The sequence below is a fragment of the Gobius niger genome, assembly GCF_951799975.1.
Source record: "Gobius niger genome assembly, chromosome: 14".
Classification (NCBI taxonomy): domain Eukaryota; kingdom Metazoa; phylum Chordata; class Actinopteri; order Gobiiformes; family Gobiidae; genus Gobius; species Gobius niger.
In genome coordinates this window covers 24,704,072-24,728,831 of record NC_136865.1, presented here as the reverse complement: position 1 = coordinate 24,728,831, position 24,760 = coordinate 24,704,072, and the positions used below count along the sequence as shown (strand labels likewise).

Sequence of the window (24,760 nt, the reverse complement as noted above, 5' to 3'; positions counted from 1 at the left end):
ACGCAGGCTGAAAGGTGATGATGGAAAAAAGAAAGCAAAATCTGCTTCAAGTCATGCAAAGCTTTCATTTAATGCAGGTCTGACTCTTGTGGAATTTTCTGTTGGTGAGCAGTGAACTCTAGAAAAAAAAAGGTGTGACAAACAGCCCACGTATGTATGAGAAACCTGAAACCAGATCAGCTTCCTGTATAACTTACGCTGTTTTTTTTACATTGACGTGCATGTGCTGGTGAGTTAATGCTTACTTCCTGAAATAAGAGAACAATTACAAGTTTTTCTATATATCAAAAAGCTCTCTTATGCGGTTTGATCTGTACAAGTTCTCACTATCGCCGCTTGTTTTTATTTTGTGATGGAGTGAGATAATGACGGAGAAACTGACGCGTAAACTATACTCTCAAAAGTATAAAGAAAAAAAGGCTGAAGTTATGCTGAAAAGATGGTGAGAATGGCTGAAGATAATGTGTACGCAAATGTCCCTACTAAAACACGGCAAAAAAAAGGTAAGACAGTATTTTACATAGTAGTTAGTTATTAAGAACAAGAAACTCTGATTTCTGCCAACAAACTGCACCTTGTATTGAAACTCTTCTTTGGGGGAATTCTGTTGACATAATACGCACGTTTTAATAATTCATTGGTGCTCTCAAATATAAGTTACGTAACTGATGCTATGTGATTGAAGCTCCACAGAGAAGGTCCGTGGTCACATTGGAGAGAGCGGCTCTGGTGGTGCTCAGTGTGCTGCTTTTGGCCTCTGTCTCTGTCATTGGAGTCCTCAGTGTCAGTCGGCCATGTCAGCTGAAGTCTGGGGCAGAGGAAGAAAATAAAACTATCAGTACATCAGCAGGTAATATTTGATGTAAAAAAAAAAAACCTCAAATGTGATATCAGGGCAGAATCCAATAATCACATTGTTTTTTGCTCAGTCAGGTAATATTTTACATCTCAGTCAAATTTTGCGAAGGGTATTGTCTTCTGTTCTTGTGCCCGTCTGCCCACAGTTAGGAGGATGCTGTGGGTGCAACAGAAGCATGCAAGTATTTTGGGCGACACAGTTGCACAGCGGTAACCATATCGGAACCAGAAGGAAGGCGAGCTTACTAACTATTTAATTGTCACCTGGAGAATCCCACAGTTTGAGAACCACTGCCCTACAGCAACAATAATGAACCTTTAAATAATCAAAGGCCTACATTTTTTGTCAGATAACGGGGTTGAACTGTAGCAGTTTCTCACAATTGGACATTTCTACTGGTTTTCCACAAGAAGCTCCTCAGAGGAGGCCAAAGGTGACAGAGGAGGGTCATCAGTGAGTTAGACTTTAGTGATTTCAGTACGGCTGCTTCTGCAAACACTGCTGTTCACTGAGGACGTGTGAATGATCTTTTCATAGCAGGTGTTTGGAGTATGAGCCAAACTCCTGACAGTTCCCAGCTTTTTAATCCACTTGATCACATTCATGCATTTGTTCAAGTCCCATATTAAGTTTGCTGCACTTAATTCTGATTTTAAGACATTTAATTCCATGTGTGATTTAAGGAGGATTGGTCTGAATGTCTCATGTCTTCTGGGAATACAATTTTTCTATCTTCTACTGCTACTAAACCCTCATGCAACTTCTACTGTCACGACTACAAGCCTCTAATTACTCTAATGTAATGTCTTGTTTTCCGTCCACTCAGAAATACCTCTGAAGCATCGCAGAAACCACAACTGTGGTTGATTTTGTATAATGAGCCAAAATGAACCATTATTAAACTGAGCCTTTAAGTAAAAGAACACAAAATTATTTGCATTTGATATTTGTCTCAACAACCAAATAGAAGACAAGAGGTAGGATAATGATCTTTAGGTTAATACCGTCCCTATTATAATCCTGCTCCGTTTGGCCAAAACAAAATTGACTTTTAAATTGAAATTAAACCTTTATTATAGGGATTATACAGAGTTTTAAAATGTCAAAATTATGTATTTCCCTCCCCCTACATGTTCCAACAATGTCCTAGCTCAGACCTGTTCACCACAACTGCCTCTAAAATCCTGCACTCTCACTCAAAAAGGTGTTAATTCGGGTCTGAAGTGCCGTCATTCACGAGCTTAATATAGAAGCTGCAGTTATACGTATGACCTCAGGTGGCAGTAGTGAGTGTAAAATGGCAAACTTGCATCAAGCCCATTTAAGTCAGATAACACTACATTTTATTATTTGCATTTGCTGCTCGTGCTCAGCAACAACCAAACAGGAGACGACTACAGGTATACTATCTTTGGGTTAATATTATGGACCTATTATAATTCGTCTCTGCTCATTTGCAAAGTAAAAAGGAAAAAAATCATAACATTATTTCATATTGATTTACATTAATATCAGTGTAGATAGATTTTATCACTGCTTTTCGCAAATGGGACAATAAGAACCTCTGTTATACTGACAAGTCGTCTTTCTTTTCCAGTCCAACCTTGTGTGGACCAATGTGACCCAGGCTGGGAGCTCAATGGGACAAAGTGCTATAATTTCTCATCAAATAAATTAAAGTGGACAGAGAGCAGAGACATGTGTGAAAGGCTCAGTGGACACCTGGTGAAGATCGAGAGCAGAGAGGAGCAGGTACTGACCACTGACCACACTGACATGTTGTGAAAGAGACTAATCTGAGCTTTTCCACATGTGGTTTTAGACATTTCTGTTCAGTCAACTGATATTCTATGATCGGTTCTGGATCGGACTGACAGACTCTGAGATCGAGGGTCAGTGGAACTGGACGGACGGCTCTCCACTGGACCAGAGGTGGGACATTAAACTTCTTGAACCAGTTTGTTATGTGACAAGGCTATAATCTCCTTTAAGCTTCAATTTTATATTTCAAATTTCCATAATGTAAAGAAGTAAAAGAGTCATCCTAAATGTTGATTTTTGTTTCTGTTCAGTTTAACATTTTGGAAGATGGAGCCTGATAACTATGATGTTCTTTACCCTGAAGGAGAAGACTGTGCAATAATTCAGCTTCAAAGTGAACACACAGAGGACAGAAGCTGGACTGATGTTTCCTGTAATTATCCACAACGGTTCATCTGTGAAAAAGAATCAACTTGTACATGACAGTTTATATTTACAGCATTCATATTTTCAAAAGGTCGAGGTTTACTAAATATCTGCTACAGACTATTGCACGTCATTATTGAATGTATTGGTTTCAGACACTTTTCTCTGTTTATCACTTCTGTTTTATTTACGGGATAATACTTCAATTTTATCAGCCATGTTTTCTATTGGTGAAAATTCTTGCCTGATGCACTTCCTGTAATAACATTTAAAAAATACTTTTAAACAATATTAATGATTGTATCTTTGTTTTAAGGATCGTTTTTAACCTCTTAACTCCCACTTTAATGGAGTGCATTGTCTCCAGTTCGGCTTTACCCAAATCTAAAAGATTCTTTTTTGTTGCGTATGTCATGTTTTTGTCGCTGTTTAGACGCTTTTTTCATGAAGCTTTTAAATTCAGGTAATACCTAGATAATAACTGGGGAAAAATAGCTCAGTTAAAGGAATAGACCACAGTAATTACATAATTTTACTTTACTGTGCAGACGTTTGTGTAACTTTTCATGTATCCATCCATCCATCCATCCATCCATCCATCCATCCATCCATCCATCCATCCATCCATTTTCTTCCGCTTTATCCGGGGCCGGGGCAGCAGTCTCAGCAGAGATGCCCAACACACATCCACACACACCTCCTCCAGCTGTTCTGGGGGGACCCCGAGGCGACACCAGGCCAGCTCGGAGACATAGTCCCACCAGCGTGTCCTGGGCCTTCCACGAGGCCTTGTCCCAATAGGAATGCCTGGAACACCTCCCGAGAGAGGCGACCGGGAGGCATCCGGAACATCTGCCTTAGCCTCCTCAGCTGCTCCTTTCGACGTGAATGAGCAGCGACTCTACTCCGAGCTCCTCCCGGGTAACTGAGCTCCTCACCCGATCTCGAAGGGTGCGCCCAGCCACCCTGCGAAAGAAACTCATTTCAGCCGCTTGTATTCGCAGGCTTGTCTTTTCGGTCATTACCCAAATCTCATGACCATAGGTGAGGGTGGGGTTTGACTAAGCAACACCATCATAACAAGGCACTGTCAGCAGCTGCATGTGTAACAAGAGAATAAGAAATTCATGTGTTTTCACATACCCAGGCACATACACATACACAACTATGTGCATGCATCTGTTTATTAATTACATTTACTCTATTGCATATCAAATTGAGAATTATGATCATACAAAACAATGCATTTGTTATTATTATTATTGTTATTATTGCTACTATTATCATTATTACATGTTCGTTATCATCATTGATATCACTATTATAATATTATACAGGCATATTTAATATTCATGGAATGGGTTACACATCAACTCGTCTTAGTTTCATATCATATCACAGCATGTATAAAGGGGTGGCCTGTTCCTTTAAGTTGGGGGTTTCACCAAAGAAAAAAAAAAAGAGTGGTGCGCACTGAATGGGTGCTGCTGCCGGATGCTCTCTCATCGAATGCAATTTCTCCATCTGTGAGATCAATAAAGTATCATCTTATCTTATCTTATCTTATCTTATCTTATGTTCTTTAAGCAAAATTGTGTTTTATTTTTAAGGGGGGGTATTATGCAAAATCAACTTTTTCAAGCTTTACATCATGTTATTATGTCATTCCCTCATTAAAAACATGCCTGAAGTGTTGCCTTGGCACATTCACGTATTTTTGAGTAATCTGTAAAACTCTGATGGCAGCCATTTTAGGGATAGGTTTGCCTGAGTCCTCCTAGGAACGCCCCCCCCCCTCCTGGAGACGCCTCCGAGCTTTCGTCACCAGCCGAGTAACCAACCACTGCTCCTCAGCAGAACCCCCTCCCCACTGATGCCACGGACAGAGTGTGGAGGGGGCGTGTCGGAAAGGGTCAGAGGTTCTTAAAGAGACAGAGGCCTATTTCAAGACATTCACTACAGCCATTTTGAGAGAGCAATTTTATACAAGGCAGTTATTCTAATTTACTGCATTTACAGACCAACAGAAGGTTGCGTCATCATTGTAGTGTGATATAGACTGGTGCCATGTGATTGAAAAAAGCATAATACCCCCTCTTTAACAATTGTGTTGTCATTGTCCTTTTAAGTCACATTAAGGCCAACTGTGCCCCATGAATAGATTTGCTTTGCCTCAAGTGATTTAATAAAGTTACACTGATTCTGGTATTTAAAGATGTTGATTCAGCAAAGTTGCCAAGTTACGCCCCACGCTCACACATTACAGTGAAAGAGGAAGTTAAAATTGATCACGAGAATGGATGAAAATAAAGAACACTTACTTTTGACATAAGGAAAATTGAAAAGATGGTTTCGTTTAGTGATATCCGCACTTTATATTTAGTTATAGCCTAATTTCTTTCCTTTTTTCCTAAAGTTGATTAGCTTTATTTGCTTTTGTGCATATTGCGTTACCTTAGTCTTTATTGGTTTCCTGCAAAAATTTATAGAAGTGGGTAAAGGTGGGAGGGACGGCAGACAAAAGGGGCATATAGGTTTTTTTTGTGGTCTGTATGCTTTCTTCCTTGTGCGAGCAAGCACCTCAAACACATTTTCTTGGTTTGGACGTTGGTTTATTTTGATCTGAGTTGTGAACGAAGCCTCAGTGGCCATTTGAAAAGTTTAGATCTTTGCTTTGTTTAAGTTTGTTAAGGACAAATAGCCACTACAGCTTTAATGGCAGAAGAAAATTTCTACGCCGACATCCCCAGAACAAAACTACTCGAAGGTGAGACTGGAATTTACAACATATGTACTTTGAGTTTTTATTTAAGATGGAAGTTATATTCACAGAGTCTATAGACATATTTAAGGTTTGTCTTTTTAACCTCTTAACCCCCGCCTTAACCGAGTGCTTTTTCTCTAGTTTGGCTTTATGGATCTTTTTCCTCAAGTTGTTGTTGTCACTTTTAGACTTATTTTGAATCGTTTTTCGTCACTTTTTTGTTAACTTTTTTGCTCTTTTGGTCTTTTTATTGTTCCGTGTCTGTGGCTTTTTTGTCACTTTTGTTTCACATTTTTGTTTCTCTTTCGTTTCTTTCAATTTTCGTCACTCTTTTGACACTTTGAAATTGTGAGAATATGTGGTCGGTTCAACTTGAAAGACTAAACTTTCAATGAAATCTTTCTAAAGGAAAATTGCTTGAAAGGTGAAGTCTTGTGCATGGATTTGTGAACATACTGAAAAATATTCAAATTAGTCAGGTCATCTTTAGCATCAATTCATGAGTTCTGTTTCAGACACTGCTATCATCAAATATAGCAACTAAGAGGGAAGTTGAAGATAGCATGCAACATAATCAGCATTAGTTATTGGACCCCCTGTCAAACAGACCTCAATGTCATGGTGTGAGGTGGAACGAAGAAAATAAAACCCAAAATGCAGGACCGCAACAAAACTGGTGATGTTTAATAAATGATGAAAACCAAAATAACAAAATCCAGAGAACACAAACTAACCGGGGCTGACAAAGACAATGACGCGACAAAGGACAAGGGAAACACAGGGGTATAAATACAAGAGGAAACGGGGCACAGGTGAAACACATCAGGGCGGGGCAGGCAGGTAATGAGGGGAGTAAAGCAAAATCACAAGGACAGAACACATGTCAAAATAAAACACAGGGCAAGACCAAAGACAAAACATACCAAAACAAAGGAACAAAGACAAATCATGGCACTCAACCCTGAAGACGAGCACATTCTCTGCTCCTGCAGCTCGACAACAAAAAAGTATTTACTGTGACTTGTTTTGATCATTTCAGCTTAAGGTCTTAAGGTCTAGGGTTAGATAAAGAAGTCGGTCTCATTGCTTCATTAATTGTTCAAACTTTTTTCTTCAGACTTTGAGGTTGAAGCTCCACAGAGCAGACAAAAGGCGACAGTAAAGGATGTGGCTCTAGCGGTGGTCATTGTGCTGCTTGTGATTGCTCTTGTCTCTTGTATTGGGGTCATCGGTGAGTTACACTTTACAGCTTTTACTGTTTTACTATTAACAAATATGTCTGTTTTCTCAGTGCACTGTAAAAGGGCATCCAAAAACAACACAGAGACAATGGCGGTCTCAGGTAAGATCCAATATTAGCCTGGCACGAGCCAGACTGATCCTCCATGTTAAGAGATACTTAGGGATACAGTTTGGAATTGTGCAATTTGAATTTTGCTGACACTGGTAAAACCAAGAAGAGCCGACTATGCGCGGGAGGTGGGAGTTAACAGTGCGTCATCTTCCGCGCTTGGATTTCCCATCAACCAGTGCTCCTCCGGGCTGCAACCATAACAGTGAAGATGGCGGCTGCGACACAATGATCTTTTACCAGTGTCCTTTCTTCTGTTTCAAATGAGCTGGACTTGTCCTTAAAGCAACAGCATGAAGCTGCTCTGAGGGCATTCACCGGAGCATTTATTCGACTGCACGTGTGGACTACAAACAAACATGGCGGAGGACGTGAACACCCCGCCTCGAGTCTCGATTTGGAAATTGTGTCCTATTACCACAATTCCAGACTGTCTTTATGTGTATTTATAAATACATAAATAAAGTCAGTCTGACTTTATGCCAGGCTAATCCAATATATGATCAAGTAATTACATAAAATGATATTGAACCACTTTATCTGTTTTTGTTTTTTGATCGTTGTCAGTCGATTATAGCAATGGAATCAAAACAACCCCAAAAGAGATGACCACAGGTAGGACAAAGATTTCAATTCTTTGTTCGGTCATTGTATTAGTTCAGCTTGCTCCTGCTGCCATTCCTTTATCTAACACTTTTTAATCAACCTGCTTTTTTACCATCCATCCATTTTCTTCCGCTTTATCCGGGGCCGGGTCGCTGGGGCAGCAGTCTCAGCAGAGATGCCCAAACTTCCCGATCCACACACACCTCCTCCAGCTGTCCTGGGGGGACCACGAGGCGACACCAGTCCAGCTCGGAGACATAGTCCCACCAGCATGTCCTGGGCCTTCCACAAGGCCATGTCCCACTAGGACATGCCTGGAACACCTCCCGCGGGAGGCGACCAGGAGGCATCCGGAACAGATGCCCTAACCACCTCAGCTGGTTCCTTTCGACGTGGAGGAGCAGCGACTTTACTCCGAGCTCCTCCCGGGTAACTGAGCTCCTCACCCGATCTCGAAATGTGCGCCCAGCCACCCTGCGAAGGAAACACATTTTGGCCGCTTGTATTTGCGATCTTGTCCTTTTGGTCCTTCGGTCCGCTTTTTCACAAGTGAATTAAACAGATCTAACGAGCCAGAGTCTACAATATTCAAATATGTCTGAGGGAGGAAATTGAACATAGCCTGTCTGGGAAAGAAGAAGTTTAAAAATATTGGAAGCCAATCAACTTTGTCATAAATGGACAATTCTCATTAATATATCTATTTTTAAGCATTAAGTATTTGGTATTTTCTTTTATTTATAACAATAATGAGAATAATAATAATAATGTAAGTGCCTTATTGTCATTGTATAAGCGTACAATGAAATAGTGTTCAGGTGTCCGTCCTGAGCTGCGCTGCCACTGTGTGTCAGCCTGACCCGCATGAGGTAGAGGAAACTATAGCACCTGGCTGGCTGCCCTCTGTCTCCTCTGATCCTCTGAAACGGTGCCTCCTGGGCCCGTCCCCTTCTCAGAGCATGGTGTCCTGCACTGTTCAGCTCCTCCACCTCCTCCTTCCTTTTCCTCCTGCAGCTCCTTCCGCTCCACAAGTCTTTCTCCTCGTTTGTCCCCGTTTTGTTTTCCTGTAGCTCCTCTGTGCTGCCGATGTGGGGGCTCTTGGCGCCTCTTCAGTGTCTCAGAAAAAGAAATTTGTTGGTCTCAAATGGGTTTAGCTGATAAGCTAGCTTTTGTTTACCTTTAAAAAGCTGCTTTCTTCAGGACCATCTTGGACTCTCAAGGTAAACAAATCCACAAAACCTACACGAAAACACAGCAAAGACGTACAAAAGTATCCAGTATCCAGTAACCACAAACCACAAACCACAAATGCAGTCCGCAGAAAAAGGCAAAAAATTCAACCGCACCGCAGGAGAGAGAGAGGTTGCTTCCTGTTTTCACGTCGCCATGACAACAGTCATAATAAAAATAATAATAATAATAATAATAATAATAATAATAATAATAATAATATTAATAATAATAATAATTATAACAATAATAATAATTATAATAATAATAATAATAATAATAATAATAATAATAATAATAATAATAATAATAATAATAACAATAATTAGACTATATGTTAAGACTGCTTTTAAACTTTTAACTGTCAGTCGATTCCAAAAAAGAAGGCCAGAGGTAGGACAAAGACCTACTGTATTTTAATTGTTGTAACTTTAATAATAGCTTTATCTGGATATTGAATATGATTAGTTCAACTTATAATGATTTTTTCCTGCATTTTCTTTTGACTTTTGACTTCTCCAGGCCTGTACAGGGTTGGACCGCTGCACCAACTTTCTGTTGGTTTTGGACACGGGTTGAAAGCTTTTTTTTCTCATTCAAAATAACAACTCAAGCTTTATAAACAAAAATGAGAAGGAGGAACAAAAAGAACTTTAAATAAGAAATATGTTGAACTCTTATCATTTGTCCTTCCTAAATATGTTGCGTCCCTCCTGGTCTTTACATTGCTGTAAAGACCAGGCTATCATCATCTGATCACTTGGTCTATTCATCCATATTCAACTACAAATATTGATATAGCTTATTTTAAAAAATAAATAAAATAACGTTCCCTGAGACTTGTGTTGTTGCCATACCATAAAAGTTTCACAACTGATGTTGGGTTCGCAGGGTGGTGCCGTTGAGCTCCACTGTTCTTTGCAAAATTGACATAAAGTTTCTTTTACAGTCCCACCCTGTGTGGTACGATGCGACGCAGGCTGGAAGCTCAATGGAACAAAGTGCTATTATTACTCATCAAATAAATTAACCTGGACAAAAAGCAGAGACATGTGTCAAAGCCTGAGTGGAGACCTGGTGAAGATCGAGAGCAGAGAGGAGCAGGTATACATAAATGACCTTAGACATGTTAAGAGAGAGGCTAATGTAAATATGTCCCTGTGATTTTAGACATTTCTGCACACTGAGATCAAATGCACAGATAGGTTCTGGATCGGACTGACAGACTTGGAGTCAGAGGGTCAGTGGAAGTGGACGGACGGCTCTCCACTGAACCAAAGGTGGGACATGAAATAACATCTTATACAAAGCAACTCAGCTACTTTGAAGTCTCTTGTGTCTCTTCTTTTCAAATTTCAAATGTGCAACTAAACAATTTCATGAATAAATCTATATTTTTGGTCATGTTTAGTTCAACATTTTGGTGGAAAGAACCAGACAACTGGAAAGGACCTAATGCTGAATTCCATGAAGGAGAAGACTGTGCGATCATTATACTTGAAGACTGGCTCTGGCAGGAAAATATCTGGGCAGATGTTTACTGTGGGAACTCACAAAAGTTCATCTGTGAAAAAAAATCAACCTGCATGTTACAATAACCTAAAATGAAGTGAATAAGGCTGTGCATGTACATTGGACAACATTCAGGCCTCAGTGTTCTGCTTCTGAACGTCTGAATGTCTTTACTCAGACTTCCCTCCTTTCAATAAAGCTTTAATATAAAACTGTCTGCACACAGAGGGTCAATGGCTGTGGATAGATGGATATTCCCTGGGTAAAAAGTAAGAGATTGAATCAAAATGTAAATTCAAATAAACAAGTAAAAATAATGGAGGGCCTAGAATTGATCCCTGAGGAACACAATTTAAATTTTAACACTAGATGATGCTGAATGGCTCCATTATAAATGCTTAAAAGACAGATTTAAAATGGATGATTCAAAAAGTAAAATTTTCCAATTTCAACACAGCTTGATCTAAGTGCAGTGACATTGGGATGGTGTCAAATAGTCAAAGGCACTAGTTGATACCATCCCAATCGCACTACACTTAGATCAAGCTGTGTTGAAATTGAAGAATTTTAATGTCAGCTGAGAGAGATGTTTGTGAATAAAGCAAGTCCAGTGTTTTGCGTTTGTTGCTAGAAGAAAATTGAAACTCATTGAAACTCACTAAAAGCATAAAGATGAGCTGTGCCAAATTAGGATTTTTCAAGTCTAAACCTCAAGTCGAGTGATCATGATTTAGGGCCCTAAACTCAGCATAATTTGATGTGCACTTAAATATACCAAGAGCTATTTCACATTACACATTGTTATATTTCCTGCATAAAGATTGTAACCATGGATAAACTTTTTTCCAAGTCTTTTATTTCTACGCGTTTCAAAGTTCCTACCGCGCCCCGCCCATGAATGCACTGTCTCCATCTGCACCACCCCATTTTGATTGCACGATTACAAAAAGAGTGCATGCCAGTGAGTTGGTTGGTATTGGGGCTGGTATGTGGTCGTGCGGGCGCCTACTCGTTTTATGAGGAGTTTGCTGGGGCTGATGCTCTTCGGAGGTGCCCTGATCCCCCTGTTTGAGCTCTATTTTCTGTCTGCTTAAAGGAACAGGCCACCTTTTTTCTATACTGAGATATGTTCTCACCTGAGTTTAGACGAGTTGATACGTACCTGTTTGGTCTTTGTGCTTGCCCATGGAAGAGCTTGTTCGCTTCTAGCTCAACCCCGTTTGGAGCAATAGGAAAATATTGGGAGAGGCTAAATGCTAACAACATCTTTGGTCACTTTGCATGACTGAGGGCACGCACAATGACCAGACAGATACACATTAACTTGTCTAAGCTCAGGCAAGAACTATGTAAAAATGGTGGCCTGTTCCTTTAAGCCATAACACTGCTATTCAGTTAATTTCCTATAAATTTGATCTATCCATCTTTCCAGATAAATAGCACCTTACTTCAAAGCACAGCACCTTAGCTGCAGTGTTAATTTTGACAACATATTTTATTTTAGTTTTAGTCTTTTGACTAAAATGTAATTTAATTTTAGTCAAGATTTAGTAAAATAAAAATAAAAATCAATTTTAGTCTAGTTTTAGTCGACTAAAATTGCATGTCAATATAGTCGACTAAAATGAAGACTAATTTAGTCGACTGTGCAGTTATAATATTCATTATAATCATATTTAATCGTGGTCCTCGACTTCATGGAGCTGCTCCACATGAACAAAGCTCAGAGCTGTTCATTTGGCAGTGACTTTAAATTATATGAAGCTCTTTCAGACTGTCAATACAAGTTTGGATGATTTTAGTCTCTCCCTTTCATTTTTATTTAGTCTTATTTTAGTCGACTAAAATATCTGGACATTTTAGTCATAGTTTTAGTCTCATGAGAAACTTTTAATTTAGTTTTAGTCCAATTTTAGTCGGAAAAAATATCACTTTGACTAAAATTAAGACTAAATATTTTAGTCGACGAAATTAACACTGCTTAGCTGGTTTATGTGGGATTTGTATACAGTTTACAAAAATGTTTCATGTGTTGGCATTTTAGTAACCCTTAGTTTTTTTAACTGTTTTATTAAAGCAGTTTTAAGAAATATTAATAATAAAATTGCATTGGAAAAATAAAATGCATTTATATTTTTACTTCCTCTGCTTGGTTCCTTTGTTGCCAGACTTACCTTGGGCCATGGGCGTAGGTTTGCGTGAGGACCATGGGGACATACCCCACCAATATTTCAGGATGCAAAGTGTCCCCACTAAAAGTAACACCAAACCCACACCCTTGCCTTGGCCAATTGGTTGTTTTTAAAAAAGGGAACCCCTAGCCTTGCTGCATAATTACAAGAAGAAAGGTGTTATCAGCGAGAAATCTGCAACAAAATCATCTCCCTGTAACATGCATGCTGAACTGCTTTTTCTTTACACTGACATGCATGTGCTGGTGAGTTAATGCCTACTTTCTGAAATAAGAGAACATCAATAAAGCTCTCCCATGTGGTTTGATCCAACAGATGAGCTGCAGTTCTTATTGATATTGTGTTCTTTGTGTCCTGTGTGATTGAGAAACTCAAGCGTAATTTATTTGTGACAAGCTGTGAAGACTGGAGGGCGGATAAACATTTGACCCCTGGATGCAACTGGAAAGACTATTACAACATCACAGTATGATAGAATACTTGGTATTGGTTCATGAAACTAAAATATTTCAAAAACCACCCTTCTGCTACAAAGTTCACACATTAAATGAGGAAGTGAAAACTGATCTCTAGAAAAGATAAAGATAAACCACTGAGAAGACTGAAGTTATACACAGAAGATGGATAGGATGGCTGACGATGATGTGTACGCCAATGTCCCTGCTAAAACACGGCAAAAAATGGCGATGACGACAGCAAGGAGCCGGACAACTGGACAGCGGAGAATCCTGAAGGAGAGGACTGTGTGAGAATTGGCTATGGGTGGTTTGACCGATCGTGCAAAATACAACAACGAAGCATTTGTGAAAAAACAGCAAAAATACTTTAGGCATGAAACAACTATGCTATAATGTTGTGTGAATAATCAAACATCTCTGTTGTTTGGGCATTTTAAACTTTATTTCACTCTCCAATGTTACAAAAGCCTTCATTGTTTTATAGTAAAGATAGGTGCACTGTCTCTCATCTTTTCCACTGTCTTGGAGATAATGAGTGCAGAACTTATAGTGTCATTTTATATGAGAAGCTGATTTTTAATGATAACTTATTTTTTTTCCTTTTGTATTGGTCTTTTATTTGTTGAAGTTGTTGTTTTAGACCCAGACAGAACAGGTCTCCAAAGAACACAATCTTAGTTTGTTTTAGACATGTGGTTCAGACTCGTCCTTTTGTAGTAATGCAGTGCCTCCACAAGACGGAGGCAAACGGCTACACTTTGCTTTAGGCTTCTTCCTCTAAAATTACTGAGGAAACAGCAAACTGCTTAGGCTACTTCATATATTAATCCACCCTGTTTATTAATATTTGTATACTTTTGCAGGTTGTTATAGCATTTCAGTTACGTTTTTTGGCCAATGATGAGGAGCGTTTGTTCGTGCTCCCTTTGTAAAATAAATAAATAAATAAATGGTGTGTGCCACTAAACTCTCCTGATGGACTTCAATTAACACCAAGCATGTTTCCTGACTTTGTAATCAATGTAGGCTTTTGATATCATACCATAAATGTTTCTTCTTTTTTTTAATATTTAACTGGTGCAGGGTTCGTGGGGTGGTGCAGTTGGCATTAAGTTTCTTTCACAGCGCCACCTTGTGTGGTTCAATGCAATGCAGGCTGGGAGCACAATGGAACAAAACGCTATTATTTGTCATGAAATAACGCTAGACTGAACTGGACAAACAGCAGAGACATGTGTCGAAGTCTGAGCGGAGACCTGGTGAAGATCAAGGAGCAGGTATAGACCGATGACCTCAGACATGTTAAGAGAGAGGTAATAAAAATATGTCCCTGTGGTTTTGTAAATTTGTGCTCAGTAAGCTGCCATTAGGAGGTAGGCTAAGTTCTGGATCGGACTGACGGACTCAGAGTCAGAGGGTCAGTGGAAGTGGACGGCACGTTCAGTTTAACATTTTGGTGGAAAGAACCAGATGACTGGAAAGGGGCTAATGCTGAATTTCTTGAAGGAGTCGACTGTCCATTTTGCTTCAAGAAGTATGGCTCCTGGAGAGAAAAGTTTGGGCAGATGTTTACTGTGGTTACTCACTAAAGGTCATCTGTGAAAAAGAACCAACCTGCGAGTTACAATGACCTCGGGCGAAGTGAATAAGGGTGTGCATACTATGGACAACATTCAGGCCTAAATGTTCTGCTTCTGAAGGTTTGCTGAATGTCTCTCCCCGGACTTCCCTCCTTTCAGTAAAGCTTAAGTATAAAACTTTCAACACACAGAGGGTCAATGGCTCTGGAAAGATGGCTATCCTTTAGGTAAAAAGCAAAACATTGCTTCAAAATGTGAATAAAAATAAACAAGTAAAAACAAAAGAGGGCCTAAAACTAATCCCTGAGGAACACAATTACATTTTTTACATTAAATGATGCTCAATGGTTCCATTATGGGAATGCTTAAAAATACAGATTTGAAATGGATGATAGAAAAAGTAAAAGTGTTTAATACCGTCCCAATCGTAATACACTTCGATCAAGTTGTGTTGAAATTGCAGAATTTTAATGTCAGCTGAGATTTGAGTTGTTTGTGAATCAAGCAAATCCAGTTTCGCAAATAGTGGGATTTTTCTTCTTCTGCGTTTAATATGGTTTTATCAGCACTTTATTTTATCACAATGTTTTATAGAGGCTGTATGCTTGGATTATTTGTTGAGTTTGTAAATTTCACACCTCATAGAGCATTTTGCAAAAAAAAATCTACAGTTGGTGAGCAGTGAACTCTAGAAAAAAAAAGGTGTGACATATAGCCCCGGTCCTCCCTATGTATGAAAAACCTGAAACAAGATCAGCTTTACGTTTTACGTTGAACAGGAAAAATAAGAAAGGTGGGGGTGTTGCTATGTATGTGGATACTGATCTAAGAACAAATGTGGTTCACAGTAAGTCTATTACCATTGATGGTATTTTGGAATGCTTAACCGTTGAAATTATTACTGTAGAATTAAAGAAAATAATTGTAAGCTGCCTGTATAGACCACCCGGATCGTGCCTAGATACATTCATCCAGAAATTAGATGGTTTAGTCAGTAATCCTGATAAGACGCACATTGTTTGTGGAGATTTTAACATAAACCTACTAAATTTGCAACAAAATACAAAAACAACAGACTTTATCACAACAATGTATAGTAACAGTCTCTTCCCTCTTATCCTCAAACCAACAAGAATAACAGTTGAAACGGCCACACTAATAGATAACATATTCACTAATGCAATTGGTAACAAAATCACTGCTGGCTTACTTATAAATGATATCAGTGATCATCTTCCTGTTTTCGGAATTTTTCATGGAATCTTATGTAAAGCTAAAATATCCGACACAGTTAGTCATAAGTTAATTAGACATAGATCACCAGAAGCTATTGTTGACCTTAAATCGGATCTTTTGGCCCAGACCTGGGATGAGGTCTATGCCTCTCAAGGCCCTGATATGGCTTATAACACCTTTCTGTCAATTTTCATTAAACTGTATGACAAGCACTGTCCTCTTAAAATGTGCAAGGTCAACCATAAAACGGCAACCAATAAGCCATGGTTTACGAAAGGTATAGTCAGAGCATGTAAAAAGAAAAATCATTTGTATGGATTATATATAAAACATAGAACTACAGAAACTGAAAGTAGATACAAGTCATATAAAAACAAGTTGACAAGCATAATTCGATCTAATAAGAGATACCATTATCACAAATTATTGGAACAACACAGAAATGATACCCAAGGGACCTGGAAAATACTGAATGAAATCATTAAGAAGGGTAGGAAAACATTCAATTTGCCTCATTTTTTTGTCAATGACAATCAAATCATAGAAAATGACAAGGAAATTGCAAATGCCCTGAATATTTTTTTCACTAATGTTGGACCGACATTAGCTAACAAAATTCTAGAACCTAGAGACACACAAAGATTAAATTGTAACAGTTCAAAACAAAATCTCAACTCACTTTTCATAAGAAAGGCTGAGGAAAATGAAATTATAGAAATAGTTAAAAAATTCAAGAATAAAAGGTCAACAGACTGCTCTAATATTGATATGATGATAGTTAAAGAAATTATTCATTATGTGGTGAAACCATTCACGTTCATTTGCAATCAGTCCTTTCTTACTGGCACCTTCCCAAGAGAAATGAAAACTGCAAAAGTAGTTCCAATACATAAAAACGGAGATAAACATATATTTGACAACTACAGACCTATCTCGCTTCTGCCGCAATTCTCCAAGATTTTAGAAAAGTTATTTGTAATTAGGCTCGACACTTTTATTGACAAATACAGTTTATTAAGTGACAATCAATACGGTTTTCGATCGAACCGATCGACTACAACGGCAATCATGGCTCTTGTGGAAGACGTGGCCACAGCAATAGATAACAGTGAATATGCAGTGGGTGTTTTTATCGATCTGAGCAAGGCCTTTGACACCATAGACCATACAAGGCTTCTAAAAAAGATTGAAAGGTTTGGTGTCAGGGGACCTGCTTATGCCTGGCTGGAAAGTTATCTCAGCAACAGATACCAATATGTACATATACACAATGTCAACTCTGAAAAAAAACTAATTACACATGGGGTCCCACAAGGCTCTATTTTGGGTCCGAAATTGTTTTTAATGTATATCAATGATGTTTGTGATGCTTTGCAAAACGTAAAATGTGTATTATATGCGGATGATACCAGCCTGTACTGCTCTGGAAAGGACCTGAAACAGCTCCTTTCTACAGTAGAAGACGAGCTCACAGTCTTAAAACAATGGTTTGATCTAAACAAACTCTCAATGAATCTCAGTAAAACAAAATACATTATCTTTGGGAGTAGAAAAATTAGTGATCATACAACTCTAAAAATAAATGATACAGAAATTGAACGAGTTCATGCAAATAAATTTTTAGGAGTGACCATTGATGGTAAACTTGAATGGAAATCGCATATAAGTATATTAAAAACAAAACTAGCAAAAACCATTGCTGTAATTGGCAAATTGAAAACTGTACTCGATAAAAAATCTCTTCTATTACTCTATAACTCCCTCATACTTCCTTACCTAAATTATGGCCTGGAAATATGGGGAAACAATTATAAATCCAATACTCATCCTATTTTCCTACTCCAAAAAAAGGCAATAAGAATTATCACTAAAGCAGATTTCTATGCACCAACGAACCCTATCTTTGTAGAGCTAAGCCTACTGAAAATCCATGATCTTGTTGATCTAAATACATTAGTAATAGTGCACAAAGCATTTAACAATCTTCTCCCTCCTCCCATCCAGGAGCTTTTTGAACACAGAAAAAGTCAGTATAACCTCCGAGGAACTGCTATTTTCAAAAAAGCAAAAGCGAAAAAGAATAAAAAGAGTCGCTGTATTTCTGTAAGAGGAGTTAATCTGTGGAACGACCTGGAAGATCAGTTAAAATTGTCCCAAACAGTCAAAACTTTCAAAAAGTTGTTTAAAGCTACTAAAATTCAAGAATATATAAGCTTAGGATGAATAAAGTAAGAAAGAAAAAGAAAAAAAAGAAAAAATAATAATAATAATAATGATGACATGATTTAGTTTCAACTAATTTAACTTAAAACAAATGTATGTATACATATTTGTTGGAATATTGAAATTTATGTTATTAACTTCAGATACTTGTTTATCTCTCTTCTGTTTAACACTTGATATTGTTCATTATTAATGTTTGTGTTTTGTTTTTGTTTTTCTCTCGTGGAAGTTTGTAAACTGGGTTAGGCGTTATAAGTTTTCACTTCAGCCTAAACCCTTTCGGTCGTGTTGTTCACAAAGAATTGGAAATGTTTTTACGTTTAAAGGAATGAATGAACTGACCGAATAAAAAAACTACTAAAACTACTTTCTGTAACTATACTTTTGCAATTTCTCTATATTGACGTACATGTGAGCTAATGTTCACTTTCTGAAATAAGGGAACAATGAGTATATGTATATCAAAAAGCTCTCTCATGCGATTTGATCTGTACAAGTTGTCATTGCTTTTACACTTTTTATTTGTGTCCTGCGATGGCGTGAGGCAATTAACGACTGAGAAACTGAAGCATAATTTCTTTTTGACAAGCTGTGAAAACTGGAGGGAAAATAAACATTATTGGCTCAGCAAATATGAAATGAAAACCACCCTTCTGCTACAAAGTTCACACATTAAATGAGGAAGTGGTCACTGACGAAAGGATAAAGATAAACCACTGAGAAGACTGAAGTTATACCCAGAAGAGGGCTAGAATGGCTGACGATGATGTGTATGAAAATGTCCCTGCTAAAACACGGCAAAACAAAGGTAAGACCGTATTTTACATGGTAGTTATTAAGAACATTTAAGAAACTCTGACACTAGAGTTCATCCTTTTTTATTTGTTTCTACCAACATACTGCACTTCTCTATTGAAAATATGGATAACATTTGTCAAAGTCCCCACTCTTCTGTGTGGGTGAATTCTGTTGGCATAATACACACGTTCATAGGCTGTTTGGAGCGCCTTGTAGGTCGCCTCGAGACCGCCTTAGCTCCAACTGCATTTACAAAGTTAAATCCGTGTTCACACCCTCCCGCACCCACAAAACATCGCAACATCAGCCACGTAACAACGATCATAATAATAATACCGACCAGGCCCTTCCCTGCTTAGCTTCCAAGGTCTGACGGGATCGGGCAGAGCAAAGGCGGTATGACGATCAGCTGGTCAAGAACTTATTCCCAAGACAAAAGGCATCAACCTGTCAATGTGCGGACGCCGACACGCGCGCACGTACATGCACACTTCCCCGATATTACGCAGTGGTCACTCCAATGCAGTGAAGGTAATATATACGCGAAGCGCCTCGGAGAAGTTACTCAGCACACGGAGAGGAAAGTGTCACTGCAGCAGGAGGAAGGGAAAGATGGAAAAGAGAGGCGTAGCTTACCTTGATGATTTAAAGTTGATCCATTTGGCCTCAGAGCAGTAAACCAAACGTCCTCAGGCAGCGTCGCGCAAAGAAGAGGCATCAACGCGAGAATAGTTCATCAGAGGTCGGCCACATTCACACCACACCCGCTCCGACGCAGAAGGCAGCTCAACCCGCTCCGAGACCACCTGTTTCAGCTACAGTCGGAGCGGCTGTTTAGACCGTCTTAAAGTGCTGCGCTTAGATTCACACTGACCCTAAGGTGCTGCTGTCCGAAAGTCCCTGAAAGTCAACCTAATTACAGCCTGTGTGATAACCCCCTTAGACAACTCATAATTTATTTGTGCTCTCAGTTATAAGTGAGATAATAAATTGATCTGTGACATGATGTTAGTTTCTTCCGCAGATTTTGAGATTGAAGCTCCACAGAGAAGGTCCGTGGTCACAGTGGAGAGAGCGGCTCTGGTGGTGCTCAGTGTGCTGCTTTTGGCCTCTGTCTCTGCTGTCATTGGAGTCCTCAGTGTCAGTCGGCCATGTCAGCTGAAGTCTGGGGCAGAGGAAGAAAATAAAACTATCCGTACTTCAGCAGGCTCAGGTAATATTTGATGTAAAATGTGAGTTGTTTAAGGACTGATTGATGTGCTGAATCCAAAAATGAAATTTTGCCAAACTGCGTGTCTGCCCATAGTTAGTAAACAGAGGCAGGTAGTACTCAGTTACTCAAGTCCATGTACTTGAGGTGCTTTTTGAAGGAATTGTACTTCTTGGACTTGTTTTATCATACAGTACTTTTTATTTACTTGTGTAAAATTATAATGAAGTATCTGTACTGTTGCTTGAGTAAAAATGAATGTTACTTTTTCCACTGTGAGTAAATATTTCAGTGGAAAATGCTTCATTTTGATCGATAAAGTACATATAGTTCATCTCATGCACCTTGTTCTTTGGAATTATTTAGTTTTTCTGTGTTTTCATGCCATTTTCCTTGAATTTTCCTTGGAAATTTCATTGATTTCCACATGATTGTATGTTTTGTTTCACACAATTTATGGCGTCACTGAAAATAAGTCAGACATTTTCACTGAAACAGTTACTCAGTTACTCACAGTACTCAAGCCTTTTCTTTCTTTATTACTTTTGCTTGAGCAATTGTTTGGGTCATTACTTTTTACTTGTACCCGAGTGCAATGAGGGCACAATCCACAACACAAAAACCTGACCTGATACATAAAAATGGATCTCATTTTCAGATTCTGCATTCTATAAACTGTTCCGCATCAGTACTTTTTTTTAGGCACCTTACAAAACGTACATTAATGTAACCCAATGTTTTTTATCTTGATGTTTGAAATTTTTTTATCCACAACAGTGTGCCCTACAGTATCAGTCCCAACTTGTCTAAACAAAGTGGCCCAATGTGGTGTGGACTGGGAGCTCCACGGGACAAAATGCTATTATTTCTCTCCACTTTCGGCCAAATTGTCATGGAATGAAAGCAGAGTGATGTGCCAGTGGCTCAAAGGAGACCTGGTGAAGATTGAGAGCCGAGAGGAGCAGGTATGCACCAAAAAACACAGGACACAGTGTCGTCCCTTAACCCCCACTTTAACCAAGCTTTACCCAAATCTAAAAGCTTCTTGAAAAGAGCTTACAACCTATAGAGAACAATAGATCAGAGTCAACCCTCATTTGAAAGCTCAGACCTACAAAATTGAGCTAGGATTTTTTGGGGACTTTTTTTTTAGGACTTTTGGTTGCATTTTTTAAACGTTTTGTTTAGTTTTTGTAACTTTTATTGTTGTGTTTTCATCCTTGTTTGTGGAGAAAATGTGCTCGGTTAAGGCGGGGGTTAAGAGGTTAAAAGTGCATGTCATGCTTTTGTAATTATAACGTGATGGGTAAATGCATATATTACAAATCTATGTGTGTACCATAGGTTTTGGCACCATAATAAATGTATATGAAAATATATCATTTATCTATATCTATATCTATATATATCTATATCTATCTATATATATATATATATATATATATATATATATATATATATATATATATATATATATATATTGTCCACCTGGAGTGGTTCCTCTTCTCTGAAATACACTTGGGTGTTGTGCAAAGTGATTATTAATCATTTCTTATATCATGAGGTTTGTCAAGTGACACATGTTCCAAATTCTTTATGAATAACCTACAAAAGGCTGTATGTCTTTTTCCAATGCATTGAAGGAGGTCAGGGCCACAGATTTCTATTCTCATATTTACCATGCAGGGATGTCAATGCATCTCAAGAGCTCTGTATATACTTTAAATTGTAATGTTATTTTGCAGACATTTTTAGACGCTAAACTGCAAAAAGAGATGCTTCATGAAGAGGATAAATTTTGGATTGGACTGACGGATTCTCAGACTGAAGGGCAGTGGGTGTGGACTGACGGATCTCCTCTAAATTCCAGGTGAGACTTAGTCAAAGGTTGTAGGTTGGCTGCTATTAGATCGGTGCTGCCGAGTGACTTTTAATATACAGAGCTCACCTGTTCTTTTTTTTTTAGCTCAGCATTTTGGGCTGATGATGAATACAACAAGGAGCCGGACAACTGGACAGTGGAGGATCCTGAGGGGGAGAACTGTGTGAGAGTGGGCCCAAAAGCACCATTCATCAGAAACTTGAAATGGTGGTATGACGGATCATGTCAAAAGAAACAACAGAGTATTTGTGAAAAAACAGCAAAAATACTTTAGGCATGAAACACTGTGTGGATGATCATGTGTCACTGTTTGGTCATTCCAAACTTTACTTCATTTTCCACTTTTACTAAAGCCGTCATCATTTTATAGTGAAGATCTAAGTGCACTCTCTCTTGTCTTTTCCACTGTCTTGGAGATAATGATGGCAGAATGTATAGTGTCATTTTACATGAGAAGCTGTTGGACTGAGTGGCTTTTCAATGAAAATTGATTGTCATATATATTTGTATTGGTCTTTTATTTGTTGAAGTAGTTGTTTTATACCCAGACAGAACAGGTCTCCAAAGAACTAACAATCTTAGTTTGTTTTCGACATGTGGTTCAGACTCGTCCTTTTGTAGTAACGCAAAGCTTCCACAAGAGGGAGGCAAACGGCTACACTGCTTTCGGATCCTTCCTCTAAAATTATTGGAGAAAATCTGAGGAAACAGCAAACTGCTTAGGCTACTTCATATATGAATCCAACCTGTATATTAATATTTCTATACGTTTGCAGGTTGTATACCTACTTTTTTTTCTTTCCTTTTTACTAATGATGAAGAGTGTTCATGCTCCCTTTAAGTAAATCAATAAATTAATAAAATACAAACTCATCTCTCATCGATCAATCTACTCTTGGTATTGTTCTCTCATTTATTTGGAGTGAATGAACTGCCTATTGAACTGCCCATTTGTGCCGTGATCCCATGGCCTTGTTTCTTCTCCAATTAGCCGCGCGCGCTGCTGAGACTGGACACGGGGCTGGCGGAGGGGGGTTGCGGGGAGGGGGGGTTGGTGTCCCGGCAGACGGCTGTGCTCCTTAAACGCCTTTACTTAGGTCCTACAATATGGTGTGTGCCACTAAACTCTCCTGATGGACTTTAATGTAATTATCGGATTAGCGCTCTCTGCCTCTCTCTCAAGCTCAAAATGTTTACTACTCGGTCCACGGACGCCGCTGGGACGCACGGCCGGGTTCGCGCGGTGATTTGCCGGGGTCCTGCCGGAGGAGTTTGAACCCCTCGTTTTTGACAGCTTTGATTAACCTATCGCAACGGAGACGCGCGCGTAAAAGACCGGTGAACTTTTACGCGCGGCTTGCTGCTCATTAGACGAGATGCCAACGGGAAACCGGATAGGATAAGTATTTGAGGTGAGTTTTCAATTGTCAAGAATATGGCAAATTAAAGATAGAGATCTTTATTTTGAATAACAAGAGCTGTCAGTTCAAAGAAGAAAGATTTAACCGCTCACGATGTTGGCGAATTCATTAAGTTACCGTAGGTTCAAAAGGTTAATTTTCAGTAAGCCAATCCGTCCGTTTATTCTGCCACACTTATATATGCACTCTGGTCAGTCGATTATCTGGTCGTTTTTTCGCTAGATGAGATTGTTGCATTATAGGCCTCACAAAATAACAATGTTTATTTTCTAGTTTGACGCCTTCTACTCATAGTTCATTTACATAATTAAAGCAGTACAAACCATAACATTATACTTGGATAAAAGAAGAGACCAACAAATTAAATCAAAATACCTCTAAGACAAGGCTGACTCTACCTGAAGATTAGGACACATTGATACAAATGGCTGTAGTTTTAGTATTTTGTTGTTAGACCTGCATAGCTTTCAGACACATTTGAATGGACAATTGGACTCTTAAATTTCAGCTTAAACTTGCCTGCAGGTTTGTTCTTATGATAACTTCCTCCTATTTGTTAAAGTTAAAGGCCCTATACCTGATTTTTTTTTCTTTTTTTTTTTAATTAGTGGAATAAATATAGTTTTGTCATCCTTCAGTAAAAAAAAAATATTATGCCTTAAAGCATTTGCATCAATTTCATGGACTTGCAGGCTAGTTTTCTTGCAGTTCTGTGACACTGACCCCGAAAAGTGACCCTGCAAGTTATGAAAAGTGCTTATAAACTCATGCCTGTCAAGAATCTGGAAGTTAGGAATTAGTGTTCTTTCGCTGTTTGTAAACACACACAAAAGAAATCAGGCACAAGGTCATTAATTGTGATCCATCCATTTTCTTCCGCTTTATCCGGGGCCGGGTCATTGTGATCAATTCTTGTAATTGACCATAATATACTGCTCGGCTCCTCTGAGTGGGATGACCAATCAGATTGGCACCGCCCTTGGCCAAATTATAGCATTGCCTTTATTCACTGCTGTACTTTCACAACATGTATATTTTGACCTGATATGATCTATTCTGCTTTCATTTTTAAAATGTATGAGTTGACCTTTTAACTCTCTAGGAACACACTTCATTGATTTACAATTAAATCAATCTCTCTATCCATTGGTTCAATTTTTTTAATCTTTAGCAGTAATATAATTGTTTTAATTATCTATCTCCTTTCAGGTTATTCCAGACACTCGTCTTGTCCATTGCTGCGGTGTCGTG

At 38.6% G+C, this 24,760-nt stretch overlaps 1 protein-coding gene across 4 annotated transcripts; it reads left to right on the top strand.

Moving 5' to 3' along the window:
* Positions 1-426: 426 nt before the first annotated feature.
* On the top strand, positions 427-22,468 carry LOC306973952 (CD209 antigen-like protein C). 4 transcript variants are annotated; one of them, XM_079571048.1, is made up of 5 exons: positions 427-503; positions 20,021-20,209; positions 20,984-21,171; positions 21,952-22,076; positions 22,173-22,463. In XM_079571048.1, exons 1-5 carry the CDS (start codon positions 440-442, stop codon positions 22,360-22,362), a joined length of 756 nt encoding a protein of 251 aa, XP_079427174.1. In that variant the 5' UTR covers positions 427-439; the 3' UTR covers positions 22,363-22,463. The 4 variants fall into 4 exon arrangements, with proteins under 4 accessions (XP_079427174.1, XP_079427175.1, XP_079427176.1 ...); XM_079571049.1 differs by lacking the exon at positions 427-503 and adding an exon at positions 18,896-19,006; XM_079571050.1 differs by lacking the exon at positions 427-503 and adding an exon at positions 18,951-19,006 and having other exon boundaries at positions 20,009-20,209; positions 20,996-21,171; positions 22,173-22,468.
* Positions 22,469-24,760: the final 2,292 nt, after the last annotated feature.